General features: G+C 41.3%; 1 protein-coding gene across 1 annotated transcript in view; it reads left to right on the forward strand.

Annotated features, from left to right (window-relative positions):
* The window catches only part of tenm2a (teneurin transmembrane protein 2a), a 767,339-nt gene that overhangs the window by 637,043 nt on the left and 117,512 nt on the right, over positions 1-12,784 (forward strand). The window contains exon 9 of the mRNA XM_069898186.1: positions 8,246-8,441. Coding sequence (XP_069754287.1) covers positions 8,246-8,441 — 196 coding nt within the window. The remainder of the gene's footprint in view (positions 1-8,245; positions 8,442-12,784) is intronic.

A 12,784-nucleotide genomic window follows, 5' to 3' on the forward strand; every position in this document is an offset into this window, starting at 1 on the left:
TCCCATTAACAAAGGAGAATCCTGTGGATTGGTCCAATGGTGATCTTAATATTTATTAAGTGAATTGATAGATGTAAATAAGATATTTCAATCTGAAGGAATCTGGGAAGTCAGGGGAACACGACCCAGTCCTCATTGAGGGCTCAGTAGTGGAGAGGGTCAAAAACTTCAAATTCCTGGGTGTAAACGTCTCCAAGGTTCTGTCCTGGAGCCTCCATGTTGATGCAATCACAAAGAAGGCCTTCCAGCAGCTATACTTTGTGAGATGTCAGAGGAGATCCGATATGTCACTGAAAATTCTCAAGAACTTCTACAGATGGACTGTGGAGAGCATTCTGGCTGGTTGCATCACTGCCTGATATGGAGGTGCCACCTCTCAGGACAAGGAAAAACTCCAGAGGGTTGTAAACTCAGCCTGCGACATCATAGGCACCAGACCATTTCATTGAGGATATCTTAAAAAATCAGCCTCTATCCTCAAAGACCCCCACCACTGCCCTCTTCACTCAGCTACCATCGGGGGATAAAGGTACAGGAACCTCAAGATGAGCACTCAATGGCACAAGGACAGCTTCTTCCCCGCTGCCATCAGATTCCTGAACAATCAATGAACCAAAGACACTGCCTGACTTTTCGTGCACTATTATTTTTTTTTTTTTTAGATAGTATTGTTGTAAGATGGTTCATAATATGGATGTTTGCACTAAAGATGCTGCTGCAAAACACCACATTTTGTGACTTGTTCATAACAATAAATTCTGATTCTGATTTTGAGGATGCTGTGGATTGGTTCAATGGTGATCTTCATATTTATTAGGTGAATTAATAGATGTAGATGGAATCTGTAAATACGTTTATTTGTCATCTGCACAAGTACAAACTGACAAAACAGTGTTCTCTGGACCTCGGTGGAAAAAAAAGCAGACACATTGCCAGATGTAACACGAACAGACAAACAAGATATGCCGGAAATGTATTCGTATGTACAAATAAATATTCTTTTGTGTCAATGAGAGTCTGGGATGGTCAGTGTGAACAGTTCCTTTGGTTGTTCAGCATTCTCACTGGTGGACTGTGTCTGATACTCCTGAATCTTTTTTTTTTCCAATGGGAGAAACTAAAAGATACTGTGTGCAGGGTGGAAGGAGTCCTCAATGATTTTCAGCAACCTCTTCAGACAACGATCCTGAAAGATCACATCGATGGAGCGGGGAGGGAGACTCCAGTGATCCTCTCTGCCACTCTTACAGTCCTGTGGATTGACCTCCAATCCACTTCTCTGCAGCAACCATAATACGCTGCGATGCAGCCAGCAAGGATGCTCCCGATAGAGCTCCTGTAGAAGGTTGACATAATGGTGGCCAAGTAGCCTTGCCTGCTTCAGTCTTCTCGGGAAGTGCAGTTATTGACGAGGAGATGTTGTGTGTCCAAGATAGGTCACAAGTTTAATGAACTCAGGGAAATTGCTGCTCCTCATTCTCTCCACTACAGAGTTCTTGATGTGAAGGGTGGTCATTCCTGGTCCTCCTGAAGTCATTTAACATCTGCTTCATTTTGCCCACGTTGAGATGCAGGTTGTTCCTCTCGCGCCATCACAAGATTTTTCACCTCTTCTCTGTAGTGCGACTCATCCGTGTTGCTGGCGAGGACACCTACTGTTGTGTCATCTGCAAACTTGATGACGCTGTTAGAGCTAGATCTGGCATGGCAGTTGTGGGTAAGTAGCATGACCAGAAATTGCCCGTGCATACAGCCCTGAGGTATGCCAGTGCTCAGCCGAGTGATCACTAATTATTCCAATAAAGATAGTCACTAATTATTCCAATGAAGAATTCAAGAAAATAGTTTACTAATTGGCTGATGAGATTGTGGAATTTGCTGCAAGATGCGCTTGAATAATTAACATAAAGGGAATTCAGGGCAGAAAGTGTTGGCAAAATAAATAGGAAAGTTTGTCTACATGAGTATAACACGGACTGTGGATCAAGAAGGCCATAGAAGTCTATAGTTAAATCTGTGAGGGTGCCAGGTTCAATCTTTTGACTCTGTTGACCAACTATATCTTTAGCATGGCTTAATGGTAGCTCGGTTGCATTTTCCGAATGGAGACTGTTTGAGATTTATTGTCTGAGTGCATACCTAACATCATATGCAACACTGAGATGTTTTTTTTCCTGTGGGTGAGGCAGAATTACCACTTATTGGCAGTGCAAAAAAAAACTGTCTTAGCATACAAATGGAATCAAATAAAGAAATGTAAACAAACTGGCAGAAGAAAGAAAAACAATCAATAAAGTGCAAAACTAAGAGTCCTTAAATATATCCTTTTTTGAGTTTGTTGTTGAGTCTGATGGTGGAGGGGGAATGGCTGTTCCTGAACCTGCTGGTGAGAGTCTTCTGGCACCCTTACCTCTTTCCTGATGGTAGCAGCGAGAGCAGAGTGTGTGCTGGGTGGTGTAGATCCTTGATGATTACAGCTGCTCATTGACGGCAGCGTTCCCTGTAGATGTTCTTGATGGTGAGGAGGGATTTAGCCCAGGGATGCCCTTGGCTGTGTCCACTACCTTTCAAAACACCTATCTAGAAAAATAAGTTCGACAATAAATGTACTCTCCAGTGTTGTGATGCAATGTCAGGTGGATCACCTGCAGATGAGACTTTAGTAAGCCTTGCACTCTCAGAAGATTGTTGGGAAAAAAATAAAGTGTATAATATAGGAAAGATATTGGCATGGATAGAAGATTATCTGATGGAAGGAGGCAGAGAGAGGGAATTAAAGGGTCCTTTCCGGGTTGGATGTCAGTGACTAGTAGTGTTCCACAGGGCTTGGAGCTGGGAATGCTTTTATTCATGTCAGACATCAATGATTTGGATGACAGAATTGACAGCTTTGTGGCCAAAATTGTGGATAGGAGGAGGAGTAGGTAGAGTTGGCGAAGTTCTGAATCTACAAAAAAGCAGGGTTTTAGCAGCAGCTAAACTGAGTCAAAAGAACGAGATCAGTACTCAGTGGGCTCGTCTGCATTCAAGTTGTTCATTGAAACTTCCCGTGCTGCGACTTATAAGGCCATGGGTAAGTCCCGCCCTCAAGCTGGAAATGACATCATGATGTAGCCCCGCCTGCATGTGGACCCAACATGGCCAGCAGAAAAGATGATTCCGGCAGTGCCATCCGTGACCGTAACACACAGAGCCAGTTTGCCTGCCGTCACTGATGTGCACCGCCACAGGGTAGGAGATTAGGTAAGGGAATAGCAGATGGAATACAGTACAGAGAAATGTTTGATCATGCACTTTGGTGGAGGGACTATTTTCTAAACAGGCCAAGAGTTCAAGATTCCTCATGAAAGATTCCCAAAAGGCTAACTTGCAGGTAGAGTTTTCAAGGCAGGCGGAATATAAAAGCAGAGATGTAACTATAAGGCTTTAGTCGGTCCACACTTGGAATATTGTGAGCATATGGACAAGCATTTAATGAATGGAGTCTGGCGCTAGAGGGTACAGAGGCACAGACTCAAAATACAGAAGTGTCCCTTGTACAAGAGGTGATGAGGAATTTCTTTACCCAGAGGGTGATGAATCTATGGAATTTGTTGCCACAGATGACTGTAGAGTCCAGGTTATTAGGTGTATTTATGATAGAGGTAGATAAGTTCTTCATGAGGAAGGGAGTTAAGTGTTATGTGGTGAAGGCAAGAGAATGGGGTTGAAGAGGATAGTAAATCTGACATGAAAAAATGCTGGAGGTGGACTCGATGGGCTGAATGGCCCAATTCTACTCCTTATGGTTGCAGTGAACTGGAATTCACTGTCTATGTATTGTTCAGATGGCTGGCTTCTCCTTCACCTATCCCAACATAAACCCTAGTTTTCCCACCTTACCTCAGATTCACCTAAGGACTATTGTATGTATTGGCCATTGATTGTAAGCTTGTCTGAATGCATTCAGTTACACTACAACCTTAATAGCTTACTTTGAAAGGGGATTGAAGACCTGTTGAAGCCAGGCATGTTCCAGATTGACCTTCTGTCCCCTGAGCCCCCAGAGGAACTCACCTACTGGCTGGAGTGCTTCCAGTCCTACCTGACTGCCACACAAGACATCTTCAACTCGGATGGTCTCCTGAGATCAGCACTTCTCTCTCGTCAGCCCCAAAGGATATGTTATTATCAGAGACTGTGCCACCTATGAGTCAGCCATAGAAGGCTTGAGGGCCTGCTACACGAGGTCCCAAAATGATGTGCTGGTGTGGCACCAACTTTCTCAACGTCAGCACCGTCTGGGTGAGTCGCTTGATGACTATGTTCTTGAATTATGGCCCCTGACCAGAAAATGCCAAGACAAGCGGCCACAGCCTGGGTGAGAGAGGAGAAACAAATCTGGGACACCCTCGTGGCAGGAATGAGGTCAAGGTACATGAGGCAGCGACTGCTGGAGTTGGAGAAGAAAGACTTGGTCAGCACCCTGGAGCTGGCGAAAGCACTTGAGTAACCCCAACTGGGAGCTGATGACCCTCATGGGCGAAAGTGGCACCTTTTCAGAACACCAAGTCATTGGGGCTCCTGCAACCCCCGCAGCTCCAGCACAGACCACTGTGGCCACGCACGACTGGGGATGCTACATCTGTGGACAGGCAAAGCACCCCCGCACCCGATGTCCCCAAAGGACTCTGTGTGTGCTGGATGCGTTAAGCAAGGGCACTGGGTGAAGGTCTGCTGGGCTAAAGAGAACCCAAAGAAGGGATCCGCATTATGTGCAACACCCGAATCATCGCTCGACTCATGCCTAAGTCCCGAAGGACCGGCCCCTGCCTCTCCATGCTGTTTGCTGCCAGCTTCTTCTTGCTGTGTCTCATGGCAGGACCTCCCATCAGAAGTGAAGCATCGCGGGGTACCGCAGTGGCCATCTTGCCGTTATCGACAAGTATTCACATTTTCCATTCACCGTCCCCTGCCCTGACATCACCACCACCACGGTCATCATGGCCTTGCACTCTATTTTCGCTCTATTCAGGTATCCCAGCTATATCCATAGTGACGGGGCTCATCATTTATGAGCGAAGAGCTATGCCAGGACCTGCTTGTAAGGGGCATCTCCTCAAGCTGGATGACTAGCTACAATCCCCAGTGTAATGGACAAGTTGAAAAAGAGAACGCAACTGTACAGAAGGCCATGAAGTTGCCTCTCTGGTCCAAAGGTCTTCCAGACTCACACTGGCAAGAAATCCTAAGGTCGCTCCTCTGCACGGCAACCAATGCAACTCCTCACGAGCTTATGTTTACAATCCAGAAGAAATCCATGTCTAGGACTACTCTCCCAGCTTGGCTGATGGCACTGGGGCCAGTCCTGCTGAGAAAGCACATGAGGAGGAGCAAGATAGACCCCCTGATCAAGAGGGTGCACCTGCTGCACCCTAACCTAACGTATGCCTATGTGGCATACCCTTTCGGCAGAGAGAACATAGTCTCCATCAGAGACCTGGCACCTGCCGGAACTGAGAGTCTGATGCCTTGTGTGCCAGGAATTACAGTACCCCACTCAAGGTCCCAGAGGACACTGCTCAGGAAGTGGACTAATTCACTCCATGACCTGAGCTGGAGCCCTCGAGACCTACTGACTCTGTACCTCAGGGGGTCCAGGAGGTTTGAGGAGCCCAAAGTCCTCCAGTACTGTGGCGCTCAACCAGAATTACCAGACCTCCTGACAGACTTAACGTAAATATTTGTAAAGTACTAAGTTCTTTTTTGAATTAATGATCTTTGTTTTTCACCGACAGGCTCAATTCTGAAGGAAGGCGTGAATGCAGTGAACTGGAATTCACTGTCTATGTATTGTTCAGATAGTTGGCTCCACCCTCACCTACTCCAATATAAACCCTGGTTTTCCTGCTTTACTTCAGATTCACCTAAAGACTATTGTGTCTACTGACCATTGATTGTAAGCTATTAAAAGCGTGTTTGTTCTCTTTACTTGTCTCTGAGTGCATTCAATCGCACTAGAATGGTCTAATGGATTTCACCATGAAGTCCAGGATAATATTTAACCCTGAGCCAACATTACTAAACTTAATTATATGGTCATTATCATATTGTTGTTTGAGGTCCTTATTGGCTGCTGCTTTTCATTGCAATACAGTGGTACCTGAACTTCAAACTTCATGCAATTGTGTTTCAAACATTTTGAGGCAATGTAAGATTCAGTATGTATTTTTTTCCTCCGTGCTTTTAATCTCAACAAACAGTAATCAGTCCTGTTCTGCATTTTCAATTTTCCTTCTGTATTGGGTGGGATCCCTTTGGCTTCCCTTGAGTGTATCTCTAATTATTCAGCATTTATAACAAGGATTATGTGAAATATAGAAATAAATATGAAATGTGAATGATTAATGGCCTGGATATTTTTTCAAGGGATCCAGATGGTTTCAGACATTGTGAGAGGAAAACTTGTGGATATCATCTGAAGTCTATGATTGAATAATAGCTTCACAGTAACTCAGTGTCATCTGTCATTTCTGTAATGCATACTAATAGGTTGAATAAAATATAAACAGTGCTATTGCACTGAATGAAAAACAAGAAATCTAATTGTGTTTTGCATTGGCAGAGATCCGTACAACTGTAAGATCTCCAGGAGGCTTCGTTATTTTGTCTTATCAAGGGTTAGCTTAGCACAGTTGGTGACTATTTATCTTTTGAACAAGAGATTGTAGACATCAAATTAGGTTTGGTAACACTCCCATCAGGCATCTTGAAATATTTTTATGAGAATAAAGATGCTATATAAATGTAAATTGTTAAGAGCTAACTTCACGGCATGCTCGTAATCAAGTCTTATTCCATATAGTGGTGATTTAACTTCTGCATTTTTCAAAGATGCCATTTTTTGAATTCAGGCATAACTCTATTCAATCAACATTAGGGAGTTTTCCTAGGTCATGCTGACCATATATGGGATCTAGCTGTGCAAACCATCTGCCATATATTAAGGGAATGAAGCATATGATGAAACAAGTAACCGGATCTTGTCACCTTCAGTATCTGTTCACTCACCTTCACTCGTACTGCATAAGAAGAGGCAGGCTGATGTTCTACATCCAAGAGGCTTCCTGCAAGGCCAGTGCCACCTAGTTCGTCGTCGGATCAGGATATGTTGGCTACGTATGCGACATAAGACATTTGAATTGCTTTAATTTAAAAAATGCACAAACTAAAAAGAGTTAATTAATTGAGACATATTAATACACTGTACAAATTTAAATACACAAAAATAAAATAAGAAAGTCATTTATCTTTCTTTGCAGAAAGAATGCCTTAATTGAAATGAATGGGATCATGATACAGCGAGTTCTATTGCAGAGCTGACAGGTCAGGTGCAATGAGCATCTGAGCCCTCTCCTCAGCACCACCATTTGAACTCCAGTTTATCTTGAAATTCCATGTGCAACCTCACACGTGCAAGTTCAAAACTTCACATAACTAGCACAGGACTGTGGTTTAAAATTAAGCTCAATATTGTCCATTATGTAAATACTGCATCTTTTTTTTGGACAGTGCTCTAAATCAGTGGTTTTCAAACTTTTTTTCCTTTCCCCTCGCATGCCACCTTAAGTAATCCCTGTGCCATGTGATTAATGAGGGATTACTTAAGGTGGTATGTGAGGGGAAAGAAAAAAAGTTTGAAAACCACGGTTTTAATCATACCTAATTGACTCATTATGTGTACGGTTTCATAACTCCAAAGGAAATGGGCCAATGACAATTTTCCTCCACCAAAATGGGTCTAGAGCAGTGATTCTCATCTTTTTCTCACATATGACCTTAAGCAATCCCTTATTAATCCCAGAGCATCTATGGCACAGGAACTACTTAAGGTGGTGTGTGAGCGGAAAGAAAAAAAAGGTTGAAAATCACTGGTCTTAGACAGTTCTCTTTTGTTCATTTGAAGAACAATGACATCCTCAGGTTGATTAATAAAATGAGACAATCAATCTGATTATCAAGTGGTAATCATCAGTTTAATTGATGAAGCAAACACTCTGAAAATTATGATGGAATCACTTAACAGAGTTGAAGCAGCTTTAAACAAGGGCTAAGGTTCTTTTTAGTTGATTATGGTTCAATTGCTTCTTTCATGACAATTCTTTAATTAAGATGATCGTTGAGAAGATTATTTCATTTAACAAGATAAATCTGAGCTGATTTGATGGAGATTTTACACTGAGCATGCTTTTGTTTCTGGTTTCAGTATGATTTCATGGAACGCCTTGATGGCAAGGAAAAATGGAGTGTGATCGAGTCACCACGCGAGAGGAGGAGCATCCAGACCTTGGTCATAAACGAGGCTGTTTTTGTTCAGTATCTGGATTCAGGCACATGGCATCTTGCTTTCTACAATGATGGGAAGGAAAAGGAACTGATCTCTTTCAATACTGCGATTCTAGGTGAGCAGAACTGGAGTGCAATCTTTTTTTTTAATTTTAAATTTAGACATACAGCACAGTAACATGCCACTTTGGCCTACGAGGCTGTGCTGCTCAATTACACCCAATTAGCCTACAACCCCTAGTATGTTTCAAACAGTCGGAGGAAACCGGAATCCCAAGGAAAAACCCACACTGGCATGGGAAAAACATACAAACTCCTTACAGACAACACAGGATTCAAAACCTTGTGCTGTAACAGCGTGCACTAACCACTTCACTAACCATGCCAATGTATGCACTTGGGACAATAAAATAAATCAGAGAATTACTAGCTGCTATTTTACATCAGCTTTCATGTTCATAAAGATAGATGATGCAAATATTTAGTGTAATGAAAGAATTTCCAAATGCTTGTAATACAAGTTTTGGGGGGTAGGACTGCTGGAAGACTGTCATTTTTGCTTTCGGCTTCACTTCACCACTGGGCCAGTCTGGGAGATGTATCTAGTGGAGCCACCAAGTTGGTGGCAAAATGCGGGAGATTTCCATTCCTCACGATTGATCTGGAGTAAGTCCACACAGAAATGCTGGAGGAACTCGGCCAGTTTTGCAGTGTACGTAGGAAATAAAGATATCTTTACATCCTATGGACATTGCTAAACCAGTTGAAATCCTCCAACAATTCTGTGGATTGTTATTACACTCACAGCGCCTGCAAACTTTTGTTTCTCCCCACCCACCATGATTGATCTAAAGACATGGCATTTCATAGGGCCAAATTAAAGGTAAATGACTCCCAGGGCCATTGGTACCCAGTGGTCTGTACCATTAGCAGAACAAAGTGGACTGAATTATCATGACCACATCAGTCTTTGTCCGCCGTTCCCAAATATTGATGCATGGACAATAATGTTCCTAGGCTGATCCAACAATATGAAAGTCTTTCTTTTCTCAAATATAGAAGTTGATTAAATTTAGAAAGAAAGAAGATTTGAAGAAATAGAACAAAAAATGATATTCATCATGTAAAAATTACTAAGTAAGTCAAGATCCAAATTGAAGTTATTTAAGTTAGCTCTTTTGAGACAAGAATGGGACAGGACTTAAAACAGGAGTCCTAATCTTTCAAAGAATAACTTTACTAACAGTAATTTCTAACAAATAATGATTTTCCATTGAAGTCAGGAGGAACAGAGAAATTATGTGCAATGAAGACAAACGATGGGTTAAAATGGAGACTGACATCAACAGCAAGTTAGAGCGAAAAATCACTGATACACGGAAAGAACAGAGTGAAAAAGGAGAATCCTTGTGAATGATTAGGTTAATCGAAAGAAGGTTAGAACAAAATCAAGCTAATACATCAAGGGTAGAGGAACCCTTAGTACCTAAGGGCACAGATTTGATGGACTGGTAATTTACTTGGATTTGAATATTGCCAAATCACATCATAGGCTTTGGAAATGTTCAAGATACTACCATAAAATTTACCCAATTGTTCAGGAGCAGAATTTCCAATCTTTAACTTTTACCAGTTATCCAGATCGATGATTCTTAAGGTGATGGAATATTTGGGAATTTCCTATTTATCTATTTCTTTTGTAGAGGAGAAATGTAAGACTAAGGACGACAGCAAGGCATTAAGAAAGGTGTACAAACAAACATACATTTATAGAGTTTGAAAGCAGGGGAGACTCCATTTCTCAGATTTGTTCTTGCATTCAATAGGAACATGGCTGATCTGATTATAACCATAACTTCACATGACTGCCTCATCCCGATAAGTTTCCTCCCATATATTTATCAAAAACTATTTACAGATGCTTTAAAAAAATCCAAAGATTCTGTTGCTGAGGAAAAGAATTGCATGATCTCCCAACCCCTTGAAAGAGGAAAAAAGTTTCTCTAATCTGTCTTAAATAGGGCACCTCTAGTTCTGGATTCATCCACATGGACACATCCTTTCCACAACTGACCTATTAAGACTTCCAAGATCTGATGTGTTTTTATTGAATCACTTAATCAAGAGAAAGCATCTTTCAAGGAGAGAGAATAGAAGCAAATTTATGAGGCTAAAGCTAATTTGGAGTGCATATTAAATCCAGGAACCTGAAAGCACATTTTCACATTCAGAAACTGCCATAATCCAGGCTGTTTGATAGGAACATCCTGTGGGGTGTTTTTTTTCTGTTATGATTTCAATAAGTGCTTTTCCTGTGGCAATATTTAGCCTTTCCAAGAAATATCAAGCTCCTCTGGGTGCCTGCAATAAGGATAATCAGATCACTGCTGCTCTTAAGATCATCGTTTCCAGTATATAACATGAGCTCTCAGTTTCAAATTGTTCAAATATCTAACTGTAAATCCCAGCATTAAAATACTGCCTAAAAAGACATTTGCTTTTATATCAAAGCCTTGGAATGTAGGTCAATAGTATCAGTGTTCACTGGATGAATCATTTTTAATATTATTTATCACCGCTGATACTGTGGCCCTAAGTATCCTTAGTCCTTAATCTGGGATTGCTTTCCTCCAATATTAGGTCCTATTTAATTGTGACAAGTAGGTCCAAGTTGGGATATGAGCTTTTCTCTGCTACTTGACTGCCTTATTTGGCCATGCTCCTACTATTTCCCAACCTCCCTCACTTCCATTCCACTTCCAATAAAAGTGGACTGATTAAGTTTGATTAATTCTTCTCATGATGTATGTGTATGAGGCACATCTCACCTCACTGGTTCTATTATCTGGAGGAGAATGCAATTAATGAAACAAGCCAAGGGAGTGAGATCATCCAGTGTTATTCCAAGAATTTAAGTAAACCTCCAAAGGTCCCCATCAGTGAATTTAAGAGTAAAGGGAAAAGGGTGCATATTGAAGTCACGTGTCAATGTATTCCCATGCAGCACTGCAATGCAGATGGCAAATGCCCCTATTATTCCTCGTCTGCGATTAAATGAAGATCATGGAGAGTTCCAAATTCTTCAAAGTGATGTGTTTTCCTTCTTCAGAATTTGAGGTAGAAATTATTTTCAAAGTGAATATTTGAACTCTGACTAGAAACATTACTTCTTCCAATAAAATAAGATCTTGAAAAGCAATCACTTTATCTTGGTGAAAATAAAGGCCTGCACTTGTATAGTGCCTTTCAGAACATTCCACAGTGCATTCAAGCATATGGAGTACTTAGGAGTGTATTTACTGTTGCACTGCAAGGAAACACAACAATCAATTTGTTAGGAGACCAGGAATAATTCTCACCTTTCCTCTTATCATATCCAATTAACACCTTTTGACAGTTGGTCTGGACTCCACCCCCTGCCATTATTCAGATGCCTTCTTGTTTTTTGCCTTATAGAAGGCCTCAGGCCCGAAACTTTGGAAATATCTTTACACCCAATGGACACTGCGAGGCTGGCTCCCCAGCATTTCTGAGTGTTATTTTACTACAATCACAGCGTCTGTAGCCTTTTGTGTTGCACTCTGACCTGGAATATCTCCTTTGTTCTCTTCTGAATTGTGGAAAGGGATTTTTTTTGTGTGTGTCTCCAAGAGAGGCAAGAAAGTTTCATCTTAAAGTCTCATTTAAAAGTTTCTGTACGGGGCAACAGTTTTGGTTGGATACTCAATGTGGTAAGACTAAAACCTAAATTCTCCCTCCAGTTAGAGAAAGTAATCTATCACATGTTGTCCTGGACTGTGAACAATGGCATTTCATGCAATTTCCCATCACCATTTTTCTTCATTTACATTCATCAATGAGCAATCAGTGGACTCTTGCATTCTTCTTGCCCTTATTTATTGCTGGCCCAGTTTCCAGTGATGCACTTTGTCTTTTACTGGAGGTTTTTTAAAAAAAGTCTAATTTTCAGTTGTCGCTAATCATTTTGATCCTCTTTTGAAAGTTAAATATTTCATTCCACCTGAAACAAGATGAATTCCCCACCTTTCAAGATTTCAATCGATGATTCTTTTTGGGTAAGAATATTACGGGATATGGGGCAAAGTCTGATAGACTGAATTGAAATATAGGTTAGTCCTGATCAGGTTTGAGGATTAATTGGGATTGCCCTGTCCTTTTTTAAAAAAAAGACTTATTTTTGTCTAGTCTGTTTTTTAAGGTTATTATTTTTTGTTATTTATTCATCAACCATTCTTTTTTCTGCACTTTCATTTTTAAAATAAATGGCATGAAGTGCATTGTTGGCTCAGTGATCCTGTGTTTCTCAACTGATTATCTTCTCATCTTAATTGCACCCATTGGATGGGATGGAAATCAAAGTTAAAAAGACATTTTTCAAACCAAATGGGTCACCAGAAGAGCTATTCACTCAGTTCCCCAATAATTCTAACTGGACCAC

This window comes from Narcine bancroftii, chromosome 9 (genome assembly GCF_036971445.1).
Source record: "Narcine bancroftii isolate sNarBan1 chromosome 9, sNarBan1.hap1, whole genome shotgun sequence".
Lineage (NCBI taxonomy): Eukaryota > Metazoa > Chordata > Chondrichthyes > Torpediniformes > Narcinidae > Narcine > Narcine bancroftii.